The 23,140-nt window shown below is 38.4% G+C and overlaps 1 protein-coding gene across 2 annotated transcripts; it reads right to left on the bottom strand.

The window, feature by feature from the left end:
- Positions 1–215: 215 nt before the first annotated feature.
- On the bottom strand, positions 216–14,593 carry arsj (arylsulfatase family, member J). 2 transcript variants are annotated; one of them, XM_084405230.1, is made up of 2 exons: positions 13,970–14,593; positions 216–1,877 (listed from the first exon to the last, which is right to left on the bottom strand). In XM_084405230.1, the coding sequence occupies exons 1-2, from the start codon at positions 14,341–14,343 to the stop codon at positions 482–484; spliced, it is 1,770 nt and encodes a 589-aa protein (XP_084261356.1). In that variant the 5' UTR covers positions 14,344–14,593; the 3' UTR covers positions 216–481. The 2 variants fall into 2 exon arrangements, with proteins under 2 accessions (XP_084261356.1, XP_084261355.1); XM_084405229.1 differs by having other exon boundaries at positions 216–1,859; positions 14,015–14,593.
- Positions 14,594–23,140: the final 8,547 nt, after the last annotated feature.

Raw genomic sequence — 23,140 nt, 5'->3', positions numbered from 1 at the left:
CAAGTAAATACAAAATACTTTTGTTTTAGGTTTACTTTAGCTTATTTATTGATACTATTATGTTTCAATAAATAATAAATAATTTTTCAATAAATAAGCTAAACCCACCAGCCCACCCCTGGCCCTCGAATGAAGCTAACTGGATAGCCCTGCTTTAGAGGCACCAAACGGAGTTGCGAAAACAATGCTTTTCTTCCACTCTTCCAGTCTGCCGCTGCTTGTCCTGACCCAAAACTTCTTGAGCCAAACTTTGACATTTCAGACTTTACAAAGAAGAGCAAAGCTTTGAAAGTCCCACAGTGTTTACACTCCATAGTTCTCTGCACATTGAACTGGGATAGAAAATAAAGTATGAAAAACAGACATTTGATCATGAAATTGGAGGTAAATCTATACATTACTTCTGGAAGTTAAAGACCACATCCCTGAGTTCATAACGGTACCAAGAATGTCCAAATGGGAGCCAACAATTCTATAGGCCTCAGGTCTTTCTTTTGAATTTCCCTCTCCGTTTTCCTTTCTTCCGACTCTTCATCTGTTCTAAATCATATAAGAGAAGGTTATCATCCTCATCTTCATCATCATCTGTGTACCAGGGACCCCAGACCCCCCCATTATACTGAGGATTGGAGCGATAATCTTTGGGAGGGTAGCGGCACGGCACCGCTGTCTTGTTGTACCGTAGCAGCCTGAATAGCATCTTCTTCACCACATGTGGGTATCGTCGGGAAAGATCCACTCGTTCATATGGATCAGCTGTAATGTTGAAGAGCCATATAGACTTGCTTCGATCCCAGCTCACACGCTCATTGTGCCAACGATTGGCCAACAGAAGGGTGGAGAAAGTCTGTGGTGGGATCCAGTCACTATATCCTGGCACACCAGTAAGAAGCTTCCAGTCACCGACACGGAGAGCCGCCCGGATGGCCGTGTTCCAGATCCCATAGCCTGCTTTCCAGGAGCCATTCTTGGCTTTGGTGTAGATGGGGTCTATGTTGTGGAGAATATCCTGTCGAGGTGAAGGACGTCCCTCACTGATGGCTTCCCAGACATCATAGCCATCAAGACTCTGGTTCTCATCTAGCGTACCTTCACCAAGCATCACCAGTGTTGGGTACCAATCAGTAATATGAATGAGAGCCCTGCTTCTAGTGCCCTTTTTGACCAGTAAAGGACTATGTACGAACCCTACCGCCCGTATACCTCCCTCCCAGTAAGTCCCTTTACTGCCTCTTAGTGGCCAATTGCTGCCTCCTGCCATTGGTTGGCCTCCATTATCTGAGGAGTACACCATAACCATGTTGTCATAATATCCATACTGCTTGAGAGCAAGAGTTAGATTGCGTACGGCCTCATCCAAACAGCTGACCATTGCAGCGTATTTACGACGATGTAAGTTTGGGATTGACTTGTAGCGTTCGAGGTAGCGAGCAGGAACCTGTAAGGGAGAGTGTACTGCCTGGTACGCCAAGTAGAGGAAGATTGGCCGATTAGGATTGTGAGATTCAAGGATTTTCACAGCCTTTTGAGTATACATAATGGTGGAGTAGATGCCATGGTCCTGCTCCCAGGCAGCTTCTTCCCCCTCGTGAAGATCATACCCACACATTCCTGGGCTGTCACATTTGTAATGGCTGTAGTAGTCGCCGGTACCCAACAAAGAGCCAAAGAAGGTGTCAAAGCCACGCTGTGTAGGCATACAACCTCGCTTATAAAACCCAAGGTGCCACTTTCCCACCATATGAGTAGAGTACCCAGCATTCTTCAGTTTCTGCGGAAGGGTGATGTTCTCCAAAGGGAGGCAATTCGGCTGAGTGGGTCGGATGATGGAATGCTGGAGGCCAGTGTGGATTTGATATCTAGGACATAAAAAAGCACTAAATTAGTAACAAACATGACAAGCGACTGAATAAAACAGACATTTGATACACTGGTTTACTCTAAAGGACCTATCATACATCCGGCGCCAGGCGCGACGCAAGTGTTTTTTGCTAGTTTCAGCCAGACGCAATTATCATTTTCACGTTGTTTAAATAGCAAAGGCATTTGCGCCCATTTGTGCGTCCATGAGCGAGCTGATCTGAAAACGAGGTGTGTTCAGGCGCATTGTTGGCGCGTTGCAGTTTTGAGCAACTGAAATAGACTGCTAAATCTAAATCAAACAAATATTTCTTTCGTTATTTAAAGAGCGCGTTAATAATATGAGCCTATAGGCAGGTCCACAACGTGTCCACAATCATATGCGTATGCGAAAATTTCGGATCCGATTTGAGCTTCGGATGCGTTGAAATATCTGAACTTCTACGACTAGACCGGATGCGACCGGTCGACCGGATGTGTATTCTAATCAAAACTATGAGCGCAAAGCTAGAATTATCAAAATTTTAATACTTTAACTTAAACGATATTCCTGCAAAATGGGGGTTATTAATAACCATGGCTGAAATTTGTTTTTTATCATTATTAAATCAATATTTATATTGATTAGCTCTATAAAATCGACTATTTTTTTATTTTAGATGTATTGAGGGTCATTTGTTTTGTGTGGATATATTCATGCATGCATTACATTCATTAAAATCATTCATTTTACCAATGTGAATAGCCGAGGGTTCACGACCAATTTCAACACCAGGGGGTGAAATGCGACAATCGAATGCGAATGTCGTGTGCAGTGGAAAGGCGGCTTTACACTTTGCTTATTACACACACACAGAGACACGAATAGCCAAATATAAAAAATAAAAGGAATATTAAGTCAGTCTTTCCGCTTGCTGATTCCGCCATGCAAATAGCGAATTCACCATGGTGCGAGCTTTTAAAGGGAATGGGAGATGAGACTTTGATTGGCATGTTACGCTCAAAACACACCAATTACTTGTTAAGAGAATAGAGACGACCCTTTTAGACCACATTTCCCGTCGTTAAACTAGTAAAAGTGGATTTGGACACGCACTAAGTGCACTTGCGCCGTGCGCTTTAGACCATTCGCTTAGATCGTTAAAATAGGGCCCTACGTTTTGGACTCAGGAAGGGAAATTCATTCATTCTGATTGAAACAAAAGATGTCCATGTAAACTCAGCTAGTGTGCTTGTGATGTTGTAATCTTGTAATGCTATAGGCTATGTGCACAAGCGTCGCGACGAACTTCCGCTATTGTCAGAAGTTGGCATATCAGTTCCCGGTTTACGGCCGCTTCATCGGCATCCGCTGTAAACAAACAAGATGAGTGCTGCTGTTGTACGAAATAAAGAGATATAATGTGCGTGACACATCTAAGTTTCTAAGAACTGTAGGTGGATCTAACGGCCGTTCCACACTCCGTGTGCCGTGTGTGTGTGTGTGCGGTGCAGGAGCAGCACGCGCTATATGCTTCACATTATGATGCGTTTGCAGTGAATAACTGATTCACGGCAGTACCACAAACACTTACTATTTTTATTTAAAGTTACGCTGCAACTTTTATTTAAAAAAAGTTTTGTCAGCATTGCGATTCTCGTTGTACACATATACACTCTTTAATGGACGCATGCACATTTAAGCACAATTTAAACAACGTTATGTGGTGCTATTATTCCATGCATTACTTATTAAGTTGCTCAAGCAAGTGGCCAAATATTTAACTGTAAATTGACAAAAACAGCCGACTCTCATGCCTTTTCTTTTCCATACATTTTATTAAAATAAATCTTGCATGTCACAAAGAACTTGTTTTTCCACCTCCACGAATGAGACGTGTGTTGTTCATTATGTTGCCTTGTTGAAGTAAATTGTCGTATGTCATAATTTCGGCTTTTAATGTCATAGTTATGACTTAATGTCATGATTTCTGCTTAGTATGTCAATTTCAGCTGCATTATTATGAATATGCAAGTCAAAGTTTTGACTTTTCATCTCATAATTGTGGATTACTATATCATAATATCGTCTTTTTATGTCATATTTTTATTGATGTTTTTTATGTGGTGAAAATGGGCTTTAATTCATACTAGACGGTTAAGGGTCGTCACAAAAATTTTCTAAATCTATATTTCAATTAGGGCTGTGCAGCAGTTAATCGCATCCAGAATTTGTGTTTACATAATATATGTGTGTGTACTGTGTATAATTATTTTGTATATAAATACACACATGCATGTGTTCGCTCGTAATAGAATGCAAGGTTTTGTGAGCGAAATTGAAGCTCAAATGGCTGTTAGCGACTTTAAGCAGAGCAAAGTGGCACACAGCAATGCTCCTTATATGTACCCATGCTAACAGGTTAGAGCTTTCACACTGCACGCGGTTGCAGTCCGTCGATCCGTTCCAGGTTCGGCAAATATACAGCATACAGAAGTGCAGATATCGTTATTTCCGCACCGAGTCTATTTTTGCTGTGCCGCAAACGCTGAATTAAAGTGACAGCGCATGTTTCGTGGTCAAAATGAACAAAGATTGACCTGAAAATGTAGTAATTTTACCATGAATGGGTTTAATTAAATAAAATGTAGAAATCTCACCATAAATGCATTTAATTAGGCCTACTATTATTTTTCACAGTCATCTTTTTACTTTTAGAAGACCGGGGTAAAGCAAGGTAAACTACAATTTACTTCAACAAGGCGACATAATGAACAACACTCGTCTCATTCGTGGAGGTGGAAAACAAGTTATTTGTGACATGCAAGATTTATTTTATTAATATTTAAATGGAAAAGAAAAGGCATGAGAGTCGGCTGTTTTTGTCAATTTACAGTTAAATATTTGGCCACTTGCTTGAGCAACTTAATAAGTAGGGGGAGAGTGGGGTGAGTTGTGCCAGTTTTTACTCAAAGTGACTTTAAAGTGAGGCCATGGCAGTAATGCCTTCAACTTAAGGATGTACATATATTTCAGGATGTGGTGCATCCCTGAGAACAATAACTTTGGATCTGAAATAAATTGTTTCAGAAATATAGCTCTTGAAAAAAAAGTGGTCTCATGGCACAATTTGCCCCTGGTGCGGGGGAAGTTGTGCCTTTGGGGGAATACATTGGGGGTAAATTGTGCCAGTGATTTCTGAAGTAAAACAGAACATTTTAATGTTATGAACTGTAATGCTATATGAAAGCAAGACAAATTCAATACAAAATGACTAATTTAAGGTTCATTTAGATATTGTCACCCCGGAATACCATAGCATGCGTTTTTCCTACTATGGTCAATAGCATAGGGATTTTGTATTGAACATAACTCTGGATCACAGTGTCATAGAGACAAGGGGGCGGGCTCATTTTACTCAGACGACCAATCAGTCTCTCAGGATCATTGTGAAGCTATCAAGCTACGCCCTAGCAACCATTTAGAGCACCATAGCAACACAATATATGATATTTGTGAATCATTTCAGGCAAAAAGGCTTTGGCAATAGATGCCTGTTGACATAGCGCTGTCTGTCAATTATGTAACATATAAGAATAAAGTGACTAGGCTAATTTCTAAACATACTATTGTGACATAGGCCACTTAAAAACGGAATAAAACTTCTCTTTAATAACATAGTGCAAACTCAAAACTGAAATCAGTGTTAGCTAAATTAAACAAATAACAGGCAGGCCTAAGTCAAACAATGATGAGGCATGACTATCTCCTCACTTCTCAAGTTTATCCCCTGTGAGTATGTAGGTCTAGGTGGTCTGGATCTGGCACAACTTAACCCAGACCCTTTGGCACAAATCACCCCGGACCCAAAAGTTTGAAAAACTGGCATGATCCAGCAGTTAAGAGCTAATATCATGCTAACTGTATAGACTCATTGTGTAGCCTACTAAAGCACTAAAACATGTGTGAAAAGTTTTCAAACTTGTCTATAATTTTTCAGACACTACAATCAAAAAACCTTAATCATAGAAATTTTACTTTGAAAGGGAAAAAACTGTTTTTTGCACTAAAATATGCTTAACTCTCATGCCATGAGTCTCCCTTCTTTGGAGGACGAGTAAAAGTGATTGCTTTTCAAAATGATGTGGTCATATGACCAATTTCTTTTACGGTTTTCCAGAAACAAGGGTGGAACTACTTCCCCCCTGGCACAAATCACCCCACTCTCCCCATGCATGGAATAATAGCACCACGTAACGTTGTTTAAATTGTGCTTAAATGTGCATGCATCCATTAAAGAGTGTATATGTGTACAAAGAGAATCGCAATGCTGACAAAACTTTGTTTTAAATAAAAGTTGCAGCGTAACTTCTGGATTTTAAATAAAAATAGTAAGTGTTTGTGGTACTGCCGTGAATCAGTTATTCACTGCAAACGCATAATGTGAAGCATATAGCGCGTGCTGCTCCTGCACCGCACACACACACACACGGCACACGGAGTGTGAAACGGCCGTTAGATCCACCTACAGTTCTTAGAAACTTAGATGTGTCACGCACATTATATCTCTTTATTTCGTACAACAGCAGCACTCATCTTGTTTGTTTATAGCGGATGCCGATGAAGCGGCCGTAAACCGGAAACTGATATGCCAACTTCTGACAATAGCGGAAGTTCGTCGCGACGCTTGTGCACATAGTCCATATGGCAGATCAAGTAAATGGGATCGGGACATGGCATTAGGCCAAATTCAAACCTGCGTCCCCTCGAGACATCAGGACTTATGCACCACCACAGTTCCAACCACAGCTTCATTCTGTAACTCCCTTCAAATATATCTTTAAAGCATTAGTTCACCCAAAACTGACGATTCTCTCATCATTTACTCATTCTCATGTTCTTCCAAACACATTTAGATGGTCTTTCTTTCATGCAACAACCGGTGTCAGTGAGTTCAACTCAAGAACGTTTAAAGAACTGGATCAACTTATTGACAGGATCTGACAAAGAACAATTTGTTGATAAATAGGACATTGGTACTTTCTTCATCAAGGACCGCAATGGAAAACAAGTTTTTAACTTTATTGCGTTATCCTTGACAAATGAGTGTATATCACTATACTTTCTTTGAATCAAATAAAATCAAACTTATTTCCAAATATTGTAGCTTATAACTAATATTAAACTAAAACACTTCTTAACACAACCAAATGTCCCACAAGACATGTTTTTTTGGTCACCAAACCACTAGGAAACACGAATCCCCAACCAGCCTGTGCTGGAAGACTTGCTGACCCATGTTCTTCTGTTCGCTCCAACATCCCTCCCACATCTGCTTTCAATAAGTGGAACATACTCCTCTCTACAGCTAATCACAGTCAGACCACAGAGCATTAAAACACACTCCCTCGTTCCCACTAGACCAGCCATTCATTACACCCCTTCTCTTTTCAGTAACCCAGAAACTAACCATCTCAAGGCCCTTTCGGTCTGACAACAGACAAGATTTGAGACCCTTCAAATTCATCTTTAAATCATTAGTTCATCCGAAAGTGACGATTCGCTCATCATTTACTCATTCGTGAGTCAGTGAGTTCAACTCGAGAACGTTTAGTTAACTAGATTAACTTGTTGACAGGATCTGACTCAAAAGAACAATTTGTTGATAAATAGGACGTTGGCACTTTCTCTCATGAATTCTCATGAACACCCCAATGAGAGCTAGGGCAGATGTTACTCATGCTGGGTTCAGACTACACAATTTTGGCACGATCCGTTTGACGACGTAGGGTGTAGAGGTGATTCGTAAACGATAATGGGCGTCAAGACGCAAGAATCAATCGTTTATCAAGGCAAGTCACCTTTATTTATATAGAGCTTTTTACCATACAGAGTGTTTCAAAGGAGCTTTACAGAGATAAGAGGAAAATAATGCAACCAAGTTTGTTGTCAGATCTAGAAGAAAATAGCGTCACAGTCTAGCTTAAGTAAGTTCAGTGATGGTTCATTATTGTTGTAAAAAAGTTATTAATTTAGTTAATTTATATATATATAGTTACTCTGGAGACAACAGTGATGTCATGGTCCAGCTCAGTTCAGTTCTCATATTATGGTGTGTAAATGCACTCTCTTTGGAGGATTGACATCCCATACTGTCCTGTTCTTGCTCCAGGAACATGTCCACTGTTGGGAGTCGGGACATGACGGAATTATCACTTGCACAATCGGGCCAGCATTGCATCGTAACTAAAGTTGATAATTTTCACTTCTTTTTAAGTCTTATCAGTTTGAACAGTCAAGCTGAGAGAGTTTATGGCTTCAGGAAGGGGCTTCAGAGTTCTTGCAAAACAGAACATGGCAAAATAATAATTTTTACTCGATTGTACTATTTTGGTGATGGGAGCCAAAATCGAAATTCAACTAACTGCACAGCCCTATTCTGTAGCCATAGTTTGTTTACGCTCAGGTCAATCGCTAGCTCAGCCTTCTCGACCACATCACGCACGTCGTTAAAGACGTTGACTGATGACTGGTCCACGACATGACAAGAATTGCATAATCTGGCTATCGTAACAGACAAAAATATTGTGTAGTCTGAACCCGGCTTTACACTTTACTTCTGCTGTTACTTAAAGTCCCACTGAAGTGCTTTGGAACGCGCAGATTTGTAAGATGGACGATGTAATTTCCACTGAAACAGGAAGCTAAGGCGGGACATATTGAATGGCTCCTCCCCCTTTTCAAACAGCCAATAGCGTTTAGTTTACCTCACAGATTGACAGCACCATGGAAGCGAATCCAAGCGATACGGTGGATTCAATAGTAGAGGAGTGAATAAAAGCTAGCCCTTTCATTCTTAACCAGCGTACAGTTGGACAACGGAATAAACCTCGAGCTTTTGAGCAACCGAACTCACACTCCAACCCATATTGCTCCGTGACGAGTCAACGCTCGCTTTGGCCAGGTGGTGTTTATAGCAGAGGGGGCGGAGCTTTAGATTCTAAAGAGCATTTGATTGGACAGAAGATGTGATGAGAAGCGGTGATGTCATAAAAATCCGTGATCCATTTTAGTGGAAGTGAGAGAGTGTAAGTTTTGAATGTTTATATCTCCTAAATGCACTATTTGTAATTGCTCTGGAACAGCTTATTCATAACCTTAAGGCTAACATACTCATACTAAAAGCTAAAAAACTTACATTTTTATTTCAGGGGGCCTTTAAAGCTATTGAATGGATTTAGAAGGCTTGTATAAATTAATATAGTGCACAAGGAATATCATACTTTTATTATGCTTATTTGTAATTTTGACAATTTTTGCCATTCAGCCCCTTTTTGTTCCCCTTAACAGTTTGGCTTGTTCATTATGGCAGTGTTTGCCAATGCTGGTTCTGGAGCGCCACAAAACTGCACAGTTTGAATACCTTCCTTATCTAAACCACCTGTTTTTCTCAGTAACTCATCCACTTTTTAGTAGAGTGCTCAAGAACTGAATTAGGTGTGTCAAATAAGGTACAAAGATAAGGAACCAATGGGTCCTATTCATGGTAATGTGGCAACCAACATTTAATTAGTGATTATCTGATTTGCTTTGCTTGGCAGGTTTTTCAGCTGGACAGACGCTGAAGATTACAAGAAGTTCATTACTTTTATCAGATGGTAGTGAATACCTTAAAAGGGTAAAAGCTGAAAAGAAGAACTGAACATAATGCTTATATGGGCAGATGTGATGTTTTTGGACTTCTGATCTAAAGGCATCATCCATCAGAGAAGCAGAAAGAGTTTCAACTAAAACATTACCAATGCCTGTCTCTTTCCATTACGTTTAGCATATTTTAGACTGCTGTTTTAGCTTTAAGAGTCTAGTCAAGTCACCTTTACTTATATAGCGCTTTTTACAATACAGATTGTATCAAAGCAGCTTCACATTGATAACATGAAAATAATACAACAAAGTTTGTTTCTAGAAGAAAACTGCGTCATCGTCCACCTGAAGTAAGGCAGATCAATAATACTGTTGAATATTAAATGTCCCCAACTAAGCAAGCCAAAAGCCAAGGCAATGAGACGGCTAAGCATTTGCCAAGATAAGCCTCTGTAATGTAATCTTTTTGATGAAGCCCCCTTTTTTTTGTTGAAGAGCTCTTTAAAGATTAAGCAATTCACAGGCTGAAAAGAATGGCAATTTAAGACAATTTAACTACTAAAAGCAGCTGAACCATTTCCATGTGCAGTGTTAATTTAAAATAATATTGTCAGCAAATATTAAAGGGGTTATATCATGAGAAATGACATAACAGCTGTCCACATTTACTAGTCAGTGTAGATAGATTTCATTTTTAAGTACCATTAACAAGTTCCATTTCCATTTTAACCTTTTTTAACCATTTCAGCATGGATTGTTTTATGAATCTGTCACAATAATAACTTCTAAGTGGCAGAATATGGTTTAAATTTAAATTATTCACATACAACGCCATAGCAACCACACAAACACCCTAGCAATTGCCTAGCAACTAGTTAGCAACACCATTGCAACGACCCAAAACACCCAAGCAAACGCCTAACAACACCATAGCAACCACTCAGAACATCCAAGAAACCGCCTAGCAACGCCCTAGCAACACCACAGCAACTACCCAGAACACCCTAGCAATAGCCTATAAATGCTCTAGCAACCGCCTAGTAATGCCCTAGCAAACATCTAGGGTGTTCTGGTTGTTTGCTAGGGTGTTGCTAGGTGGTTGCAAGGGTGTTATGGGTGGTTTCTAGGGTGTTGCTAGGCGGTTTCTAGGATGTTCTGAGTGGTTGCTATGGTGTTGTTATGTGTTTGCTAGGGTGTTTTGGGTGGTTGCAAAGGTGTTGCTAACCATTTGCACCTAGAACACTGTAGCAACTGCCTATCAACACTCTAGCAACCACCCAGGATACCCTAGCAACCGCATAGTAATACCCTAACAACAACCCATAATATCTTAACAACCACCTAGCAACCACCCAGAATGCCTTAGCAACGATGCTCCATAGCAACCAGCCATGCCAACCTAGAAAACCCGAGCCAACTGAGTGTCAGTTTTCGCCACAGAAAATGACCAAATCTAGTTTGATGTGGTATTTTACTTTACACAATATGTGTGTAAACATGGCCAAAAAAATTGTTCCCATTAAATACAGTCTCTTTTCATTGTCTCTAATTTGCAAATGAATGTGTTTTTTGGGCAACATGTAATGAGAGTAATAACTTGGCAACATTCAAGAAATTCAAGAAATATTCATGATTTCTTCCCTATTCACTTATTATGTTTCCCTAAAACGGCTGATCGGCCTGCAGTAAGTCCTGGTGTGAAACTGATGCATCTCGTATTCTGCTCTGAAACCCCACTGCAGTTCTGAGATGTTCATTTACAACAATCAATTTGAAAAGTAGTTACAAAACATTCCCACAAGAGTGTCATTGAGTCGACGTCAGTCACCTTTAAAGACCAAGCCGAGGGCGTTGTGCTCCTTATAGAATAAAACGGACTGATATCCTTTGATGTGTGTGATGCTAATCTCTGTTCCTGAGTGTTCTCAGTCTTCTCAAACCACACAACACGCTCACACACCGTGAAGTGATCTGACACACAGTATATTACCCCAGTAAATCCCCATCTCAGACAGCCAGAAAGCCATTCATTGTAAATGACTGAGGGAGGAGTTGATTCATTCACTGCTTCCAAAGCAAATTGCCAAAAGAGATTCCTAGCAACCTTCCTGTTTCCCGAGGCGTGGACCAGATGTTTCGCTGTGGGAACACTGGAGTCAGGCATTCAACACATGCACACTAAAACACCAACTTGTCTGCATCTTTGACTCATTATTTTCCTGTTATCACTGTAAAGCTGCTATGAAACTATCTGTAGTGTATAAAGCGCTATAGAAATAAAGGTGACTTGATCACGCATATAGAAAATGACTTTCAACATGAACCTACATTTTACGGAAGCTTGTTTCCGCCACAGAATCAAAAATGTAATTGCGACTTTTTATCTCACACTTCTGAGTTTTATTCTCACAATTGCAAGTTTACATCTCACAGTTCTCAGAATAGGGTGATATAAAGTCATACTTGCGAGTTATAAAGTCAGAATTGCGTGAGATAAACTTGCAAATCTGAGGAAAAAAGTATTTTTTACTTAGAATTGGACTTTATATCTCGTGATTCTGACTTTATATCACGCAATTCTGACTTTATAACATGCAATTCTGACTTTATCACGCATTTGTGACTTTATCACGCATTTGTGACTTTATATCACAACTCTGACTTTATATCACACAATTCTGACTTTATATCACGCAATTCTGACTTTATATCACGCAATTCTGACTTTATATCACGCAACTCTGACTTTAGATCACACAACTCTGACTTTATATCACACAACTCTGACTTTATATCACACAATTCTGACTTTAGATCACGAGACTTTGACTTTATATCACGCAATTCTGACTTTAGATCACGCAACTCTGACTTTATATCACGCAACTCTGAATTTATATCACACAACTCTGACTTTATATCACACAACTCTGAATTTATATTATGCAATTGCGACTTTATATCATGCAACTCTGACTATATCACACAACTCTGACTTTATATCACACAACTCTGAATTTATATTATGCAATTGCGACTTTATATCATGCAATTCTGACTTTATAACATGCAATTCTGACTTTATCACGCATTTGTGACTTTATATCACAACTCTGACTTTATATCACAACTCTGACTTTAGATCACACAACTCTGACTTTATATCACACAACTCTGACTATATATCACACAACTCTGACTTTAGATCACGCAACTCTGACTTTATATCACGCAATTCTGACTTTAGATCACGCAATTCTGACTTTATATCACGCAACTCTGACTTTAGATCACGCAACTCTGACTTTATATCACACAACTCTGACTTTATATCACACAACTCTGACTTTATATCACGCAACTCTGACTTTATATCACACAACTCTGACTTTATATCACACAACTCTGACTTTATATCACGCAATTCTGACTTTATATCACGCAACTCTGACTTTAGATCACACAACTCTGACTTTATATCACACAACTCTGACTTTATATCACGCAATTCTGACTTTATATCACGCAACTCTGACTTTATATCACGCAATTCTGACTTTAGATCACGCAATTCTGACTTTATATCACGCAACTCTGACTTTAGATCACGCAACTCTGACTTTATATCACACAATTCTGACTTTATATCACGCAACTCTGACTTTATATCACGCAACTCTGACTTTATATCACACAACTCTGACTTTATATCACACAACTCTGACTTTATATCACGCAACTCTGACTTTATATCACGCAACTCTGACTTTATATCACAAAATTCTGACTTTATATCACGCAACTCTGACTTTATATCACGCAACTCTGACTTTATATCACATAATTCTGACTTTATATCACGCAATTCTGACTTTATATCACGCAATTCTGACTTTATAACATGCAATTCTGACTTTATCACGCATTTGTGACTTTATATCACAACTCTGACTTTATATCACGCAACTCTGACTTTATAACACACAATTCTGACTTTATATCACGCAACTCTGACTTTATAACACGCAATTCTGACTTTATATCACACAACTCTGACTTTATAACACGCAATTCTGACTTTATATCACACAACTCTGACTTTATATCACGCAACTCTGACTTTATATCACACAACTCTGACTTTATAACACGCAATTCTGACTTTATAACACGTAATTCTGACTTTATCACGCAATTCTGACTTTATATCACACAACTCTGACTTTATATCACGCAACTCTTAATGCAATTCTGACTAACACGAAATTGCGACTTTATAATTCTGAATTTATATCACGAAATTGCAACTTTATATAACGCAATTCTTACTTTATACTATTATTTTTATTAATTCCTTTTTTGTTGTTGCTGTTGTTTAGGCGGAGGCTTTTGGGATTCCTGCCTCTCCCTGCACAGTAGCCTATATGGATTGTATTTTCTTGTTTTTCTTGTATAGTTCATATCGTGCAAATAAACTAAACGAACCCCCTTTGTTTGACAGATAAAGTGTAATATGTTGATGTCTCCCACCTGCCGGTCATCAGCTGGCTCCTGGACGGGCTACACAGAGGCTGAACATAGTAATTCTCCAGTTTCACTCCGGCTGAAGCGAGTCTGTCCAGTGTTGGAGTCTTTATCTCGGACCCGTGATATCCCACGTCTCGAAACCCTTGGTCATCAACCATGATGAAGATGATGTGAGGCTGAGAGGAAGGTTTCTCCACGGTATTCACGCGATTCGCATGAAAACTGCTCTTCCATGTTCCGTATGTTGAGTTAATAAATCCGCTAAAAGTAGTCAAAAGCGTCAGAAGAATCGCACTTCTTCCCATTCGTCCGTGCATTGCACCTAAAACCATTCGTTCCTATTTGTAAACTAGTTAAAATGAATATCAGAACAGATGATACCACTACTTTAATCTTTTCACAGCGCAAAATAACACCGCTGCATGTCATGATATCAGGAATAACAGGCGCGCTTGGAAATTAGGTTCGCGATTTGAACGAGCAAGATTTTCACGATTTTCAAAAACCATGTAAACGGGTCGTATAGCATAATTTCTAAGCGTCAAGACATTGTCGACCCATCTGTCCTCAAAGACAGACCTGAACTGTCTCATCTTTCGCTTAAGTTACTCTTCAGTGACATACAGTGAGGTCCGATTCGCGAACGAATCATTCGTTTGAATCGATTCATGATTCTGTTGAACCGATTCGCAAATCACAGGCTCGCTAGGGATAGTTGAGAATGAAAATCAAGACTGTATTTAGAAATTGGGAAGGAACACATCAGTTGACCACTAATGTGAATTTTAGTATAATTTTTTTTGTCTATATCACCAGTACAAGTAAACACTTAAATTTAGCCTATAGATGTGAAACAATCTAAAAACGTTCAGATTAGTATGTTAATAAAAGATGTTGTTGTTGTTTTTTGACAAAAAAATAACACGTTAAATAGCACGTGTAAACGTTTAGTAACACTTTTAAGTGCCGAGGACTTACAACCGAATCAGTGAATCGCTTTTTAACGCGTTCATTTAAACGAACCGATTCACTAAAACGAATCGGACAACGCCGCTGAATGGACTGCCTCCCAGACGCAAGAGATCTGGGAATGTGGTTTAGTAACCCTTTGTATGTAACGCATTTCTTTTTACAGTTATAGATTGCCTTAATACTTATTCCCCCCAGAACATGAAGTAATAAGCAGGTTCCTCAGGGTCTTATCAGTTTTAGATACTCTATGTGCTAATGGTCCACTTGGAAACATTTATAATATTTGGCTAATATTCCCCTTGATATTAAGTTTTATGCAGGGTATTTCCTGCATTTCATGATTCCAGCTGCGCTCATGTATTGCATTACATCTGCGGTAATGTTTTATTTCCAAAATAAATAAATCTTATCCTTTTGTCAAGTGCAGTCAGATGGCATAATGTATAATTTTCCACATGCTTAAAAGAACAATGAGAAGAATTCTCCCACTGCATTACTCATGAAAGCTAATGCATCCTCAGGAAGGAATCTGACTCACTTTGGCTTGCACTGAAAGAAAAGGATGAATCTCAATGGGCTTATTGTACTAAACCACATGTCCATGCAGTAAAATAAGATCCTTCAGGCAGCAAACTCTCATTCTCTGGATTAGATACAGGGTCTAAACATGTGCGGCACTTCAGCATGTGTTATTTTTGACAAAAAAACAGATAAGTCATTTCTATTCCCTAAGATCCTGATTCTGGCTCGGGATCAAAGTCTCTTAAGGCGAGTCATTTCAACAGCTCCTATCTCTTCCAATCAACTTCTCCAAAGCTGTTCACCAAGCTTACAATTAAATTTCATATTTGAAAATCACCAATGAAGTCTGACCACAACTATGACTTAAATTTGACTGTTTATATCACAACCGGAGCTTCTAACTAGCTTCTTTACTAGTCAGCGATTGGCTCGTTTATCTAGAAGGCGGGGCTTATTCCGCCATATTGCGCTTTCTCCCATTGCAATCTTAGAACCCAAGCAATCCGATTGGTTCAAAACTCGTTTTATGGGTAATCGCTTTAATGCCTGATTACAAATCAGACAAAATCACTTTATAATATAAGCCGTTTAACGACCATTAATGTATTTTCGTAACCGAAACAATTGATTGCGAAATTAATCATTTATCATCAATAACTATATTACCTGATGGGTGTAATCCCACTTAAGACTCTTCTCTTCATCCCGCCGGGATCCTCAAAAGCAGGGTTTGCTCCACTCAAACGCGTATCTAACACTCACACACACTCTATGACAGTGTCTTCAACATGTCTGGACACAACGGACCCTAAAAAACACCTTTTTGTTGTCATATTTGACTGACGTCTGGCATGCGGTTCATCTTTATTGTAGTGTTTTGATAACCATTATAGACGTGTGCCAGACATAAAGTTCCTGAGAGTTTCATCCAGAGGCAGAATCAGTTATTATAATGGGTTCTTTTTTATTATGTTGCACAAAGTAAAAGTTCCCCTCACTTGATATAATAATCAAACGCCAATCAGGGAAACAATACAAGCCGATAGATATTACTGTTTAGCTCTATCCCTGTGTTTAGCCAAATATTAGATTAAGAAATATGACACATTTCTATGGTGGTAATATTGTTTTCTGTGGGGATTTGGACAGAGATTTTACACGTTATCCAATCTGTGCTTTTCATTCGGTCAAATCCCAGTCGTTGGCCTGCAGGAAAGGCTATCCGAGATATCCGAGTGAATCGTTGGAGATGACACCGGATTCCAGTTGTTGGCAAAACTTCAGTGTGATTTTATCTAAGATTATCAGATGATCATTTTTCCTTCAGACTGAACGGATAGCATTGCAGCAAGTCAGAGCAGGGAAGAGACGACAGAAGAGAGAGATCTTATCGTTAACAGAGGAAAGGTGTGTGTGTATCAGACATAGCATTTCTGCTTTGAAATTCCATGAGGCATTCTTTCCATTATCTTAATAATAAAGCAAAACAAAAACAGTAAAAGCACACCTTAAAGAGATAGTTATAGTACATGTTAGTCCAAAGACTCTTCACAGAGAAATATCCTGATATCCTCAAGTGGACAAAAGGCAAATATGGCAAAGAAAAACTTTCTAAGACATTTGATATGGAGCTCATCTTCTGAAATATGTAAACAAAAGTCCATACGCCCAAATACAATCCAGGCACAGAATATTTATAATAACAGTCGGTTAACAGAGAATGACATTCATTATTATAATATGGTGTAAAAAGTTTCAGCCAGTGACAATATTTTTAAGACACAAAACATTTTTTCATGTAATTGTATGCCACACGCCGAACCCTCTCGGTATGATGTCACAGTCGTGTTTGCATGTGTGCATTTTATGAGATTTTTTTTGCATTAAGATCGTTTAACGTAGTGTGTTTGTGCATTTCTTACAGTCACTGAAACACAGGCTCCAGGAGATCAGAGGAGTGTGTGTGTGTGTGTGTGTTTATCCCTTCACACACTCCTCAGGGTTGCCAGGTATGCACAACAAAACGATCCCAATCCCAACAATCCCAAATCTCTGCTGGTTTTTTTTTTTTTTTTGTACATTTCTGTTTTATTTGATTTGATTTTAATCCACTAGATGGCACAAAAACTCACACAGCACTTTTCTAAACATCCATGGTTGACTACGCAACAATGAAATTCATCTTTATACATTTATGTTTGGTGCAACAAGCCGATTCTGCTCCAAATAGCCTATATTTAGAAATGTTCAGGTTTGTTTGAAGTAAATCAACAGTTTTTGGGGTCAAAAGTGTCCAGCACTCCCTCATTCCGCTATCGGTCACCAGCATTTATATTTTGTACACATTTTTTATATATTTACAGTGCAGGTCAAAAGTTTGGAAACATTACGATTTTTTCATATTTTTGAAAGAAGTCTCTAATGCTCATCAAGGCTGCGTTTATTTGATCAAAAATACAGAAAAAAAAACAGTAATATTGTGAAATATTATTACAACTTAAAATAATAGTTTTCTATTTGAATATACTTTAAAATAATAATTTATTCCTTTGATGCAAAGCTGAATTGTCAGCATCATTACTCCAGTCTTCAGTGTCACATGTGACATCCAGTCTATCACATGATCCTTTAGAAATCATTCTAATATTCTGATTTATTATGAGTGTTGGAAACAGTTCTGCTGCCTAATATATTTGATGAATAAAAGGTTAAAAAGAACTGCATTTATTCAAAAAATATATATATTTTCTAATAATATAAATCTTCTTTACTATCACTTTTTATCAATTTAACACATCCTTGCTGAATAAAGGTATTGATTCATTTAAAAAAAAACAAAGAAAAAAAATTACTGACCCCAAATGACTGACCAGTGGTGTATATCGCTGTTACAAAATATATATATTTTTTTTAAAATTTGCTTTTTTTTTTTTTTTTATTACTTTTTATTCATCACAGTAGCCTATAAAAGTATCACAGGTTATGAAAAAATATTAAGCAGCAGAACTGTTTCCACGTTTGATAATGAATCAGAATATTAGAATGATTTCTAAAGGATCACGTGATAGACTGGAGTAATGATCCTGAAAATTCAGCTTTGCATCACAGAAATAAATGATAATTTTAAGTATAATAAATTGAAAACCAATTATTTTAAATTGTAATAATATATCACAATATTTAAAAAAAAATCTGTATTTTTGATCAAATAAATGCAGGCTTGATGAGCAGAAGAAACTTCTTTCAAAAACATTAAAAATAGTAATTTAACTTTTGACCTGTACCATTCCGCCAAGACCAAAGATATCAACATTGTCATATTACCATGCCAAACTCTCCGAGTGTTGAGATTCTGTAAATATCACAGTAGCTTAACCCTAATAAAACACCAGAATGCTTCACTGACAGGTGACCGGAACACCTCCACATGTGTGTATAACCCGAGCACCGCAGGGACCCTGGCATCCCGATCGGACATCACCGTCTCTGAGGACATCTCCAGCTCCACTTACTGTGTGTCAAAGCTGGAGTAAATCCCCCGAGGGAGAATCAGTTCCCCTCACAGACCCTGTTGAGCCTCTTTAAAATCCTGCGCGCGATCTGTGGGAATTTATAGGTACCAAAAAAAACAAAAAAAGAGTATAAAAGCAGGGAGTCTGAGAAGCTTGTAAACAGAGGCAGCAGAACACGAGGTTGCTTCGATGTTAGTGGGCAGATCTTACATTTACATTTAATCATTTAGCATTAATCCAGAGCGATTTACAAATGAGGAGAACAATAGATGCAATCAGAACAACGAGAGGACTACAGTACAAGTGCAGTAACAAGTCTCAGTTTAGCACAGTAGCACGTTTTTATTTTATTTTTTTTAATCAGAAAAACAAAACAAATAGAATAGTTTAGAGAATATAAAAGGTAAGTGCTAGTATTAATTGGTCAGATGCTGACGAAAGGTGTGTATGTTGAATACACTTATGTCTACATGTATGCTAGTGCAATCTATCTATGGGAGTTTATAGTACAAAAAAAAAAAAAGATTATAAAAGCTTCATAAGAACACGAGGTGTCTTCAGTAGTTGCTTCAGTGTGTAGATCTATGTTACACTCATGAGTGTGTGGACGAACAGACCGGTTTAAGAGGAATGTGTGTGAGGACTTCACCTCAGCCGAGGAAACTCTTGCTTTCGGCACGCGGCATATGTCAACGAGCTCCCCTTGCTTTTACAAGATGCTAAAAGTGCAGAAAGAAAGCTATTTATAACCACAGAACCGTGGTGTGTGTAGAGCTGTGTGTGTGGAGTGGTGTGTTTAGATCTGTGTGTGTGTAGGGCTATGTGTGTAGAGCTGTGTGTGTGTAGAGCTGTGTGTGTGGAGTGGTGTGTTTAGATCTGTGTGTGTGTGTAGGGCTATGTGTGTGTAGGGCTGTGTTGTAATCGCTGGCGTCGCCGGCTCTGAGATCAGATGAATGAGCGCTGTATGTAGTCGTACAGTAAAGCCTTCTTTCAGCTTTTGGAAGATCTGTTGGGCTTCTTATTGGATGCCGAGTCACGGACTGTTGGTCGTTGTGCAACTCAAACTCTTAGATGAGCAACCTGACAAACCAATGTGCTCTTTTTCTTTTAATAATATGAGAAAATTAAATGCATGAACTGTCTGGAGAAGATCTGAGAAGTGTTTGCTGGCAGGAATGTAATAACAACTCTTTTTAAAGGGATAATTCACCCAAAAATTAATATTTCTCCTCCTGAGACCCAGAAAAAAAAAAATAACTTTTTTGAAAGGTTTTTTTGTTCATGTCATCACATTGTTTAGACTTAGAGCATAAGAAACAAATGGTAAAAAAAAAAAAAAAAAAAAAAAAAAAAAAAAAACTTTTTGGAAATTGTATATTTCATTAATAATCTGTCATTGTTTACTCACCCTCAATAGTTCCCAAACCTGCATGAATTTCTTTCTGGAGGAAACCAAACAGTCGATGGACCCCACAGTATTTGTTTTATACTACTATGGAAGTCAATGGGGACTTTTATTATTATTCAGAATATCTTCTGTTGTGTTTAACTGAGGAAAGAAATTCATACAGGTTTGGAACAACTTGTGAGTGAGTAAATTAAGACATAATTTTCATATTTGGATGAACTATCCCTTTAAGCTTTGGGTTCAGTTAATGTCTACAGCACTGATGGTTAATACGCTATCGCCTTTTTTTCATTTCACATATTTTAGTAATCATCATAAATTAGGTATCTTTCGAAAGCTTACGAACTCAAAAAAATCATCCTGTGAAAACCGTTTTGAAATTGGACATTGCGTTACCATGGAAACGGTACTCTAAATTATTTTAACAGGCTCCTCCCCTAGTGGGCGTCGTCAGGTTTTCAAAAATGTATTTTATCTACTCTATAATAGGGATGGGCGATACCACTTATTTTGTTTTCGATACGATACCGATACTTTCAAGGCCAGTATCGCTGATACCGATGCGATACCTAAACTGAACTTTAAAAAAATAATAATTTCTTAAATTATTGAATTACCAAGAGTAAAATGGGTAATGATACCCACTTAACATTATATTTGAAAGGCATTTTAACATTCAATACGCCTTAATTGGAACTTATTAGAATATATTTTTTGTTTACACTTGGTTAAAATGTTTACTTGTAGTGGTAACCATGGAAATCTACAAAAAATGATAGGCCTAGTTGAACTATGGTCACTGTAATGTTCATTTTCATAAGGGACTGCCAGTGATAGGCTGTTGCACCCATAAAATGCATCTTTTTTATATTCTGACAGTGTATGCTTTATATTAAAATTAGTTACAGAACATCAGTATGAACTTTTAACATTCAATTTCAAACTATTTAATTGCACAGACTATGTAGGCTACAGTTTCAATTTGTTGAATTTCTTGTGAAGGGATAGTGGAGGAATAGTGAAGGGAAAGTGGAGACAGATGACGTTTGTTGTGGAGGAATAGTGAGGGAATAGTGAGGGAATAGTGAAGGGATAGTGAGGGAATAGTGAGGGAATAGTGAGGGAATAGTGAGGGAATAGTGAAGGGATAGTGAAGGGATAGTGAGGGAATAGTGAGGGAATAGTGGAGGAATAGTGAAGGGATAGTGAAGGGATAGTGGCGACAGATGACGTTTGTTGTGAAGGGATCGTGAAGGGATAGTGGCGACAGATGGCGTGTGCGACAGATGACTGGAGTCGTATTTCAGCGTCCCACAGCAGTAAATGGATAAACATCCGTTGCTAAAGCTGCAAGAAATATGACACAATTCCTCAGGCCTTGCGCAATACCTATTTACAGTCTTCTTTCTATCGCAAAGAGCTTCTCTTAAATGACTAATTGTCAAAATTAGGCAAAGAAACAAGGTTGTGTGACGTACGTGACCTTACAAATATTATAAACTTGTTGGTACTTTCGCCGCTTGATGCACACATGGGATCTGAAGCAAAACTGTTGAGAATCGAAATATCTATAACTGTTCCATTTGAGATATTTATGCTCGACATTTATCAAAATAGCATAAATAACTGTGATCTTGGCAAAAAAAAAAAAAAAAAAGTGGTTATAGGCTCTTGAAAGTGGTTTTCTCTTGGGCTGGAGGAAACAAAAGCTGCTTCTAAGAGTAATTCATTCAATTGGCGCAACCTTTTTTTTTCTTTTTTTTCACATATTTCACACGCATAGTGTAAGCAGTCGCAGCTCCATGATCGGACCATAGTGTGAGCACATAAAACGCTAGCTTGGCTTTACATCGCATGCGATCCACTCGTTCAGTGTGAGTACCTTGCTGAAATCGCAGGGTCACAAATAACCTTTTTATCATAGTAAAATCTATATCGTTCCCAACAAAAGTATTGTTTAGCGTAAAACATGTTGAAGATTAGCGAACAGGCTGTCGATTACTTAAATGATGTGTTTCCTCACAAAAGCGGCTTATTCAGTGTAGTGAAGCCTCCTCTCCATTGACATCCATTCATAAAAAACAGCCGTTCTTCCCTGCGTACCGGCGTTAGCATTAGCTGCTGCTACGCTCTGTGTAGTTCCTGGTGTTTATTAAATGTTTTTTCATCGTCTGTCTGTCAGGCATCTTTGTTTGGATTATTGCTATGCTAACCCGTGACAGCTGTGTTTTTACTCAATTCTGAACTGAGTTCATCGGTTCAAGGAGACTTACTGGCTTCTAATGAATGAAAGGCTTCCGTTCAGAAGTGTTGATCAATCTCATTCAGTTTATTTATGCTATGTAAAGATTCAAAGAAATCATTCATATGTTATTGGAAAAATCTAAACAAATCACTATATTTTTGGCAGAAGATGTTGCAATATTCTTTGAGTGATCACTAACGTTTACCATTAATCATTTAAATATATGATTGTTTTAGCTTGCTGTCTTTCCAGCCTGAAAAACATCGCATTTCTTTGGGAAGAAGATGGAAGCAATATGGGGGATATACTAGATAAATGTTTTAAACAGGAGGGACCAGAGGTCAATTGGATGATGACTCTTTGTCAACCCAGGCAATAAACGGACAGCTGGAGGTTTGTCTTTAGCTTCTGGCAAGATTCTGGCAAAGATGGATGACCTTTCCTCAAATATCTTCTCTCTCACTTTCAGC

The sequence above is a fragment of the Rutilus rutilus genome, assembly GCF_951802725.1.
Source record: "Rutilus rutilus genome assembly, chromosome: 3".
Classification (NCBI taxonomy): Eukaryota; Metazoa; Chordata; class Actinopteri; order Cypriniformes; family Leuciscidae; genus Rutilus; species Rutilus rutilus.
The sequence above is the reverse complement of the archived record's forward strand: the minus strand, read 5'-3'. Positions and strand labels throughout refer to the sequence as shown.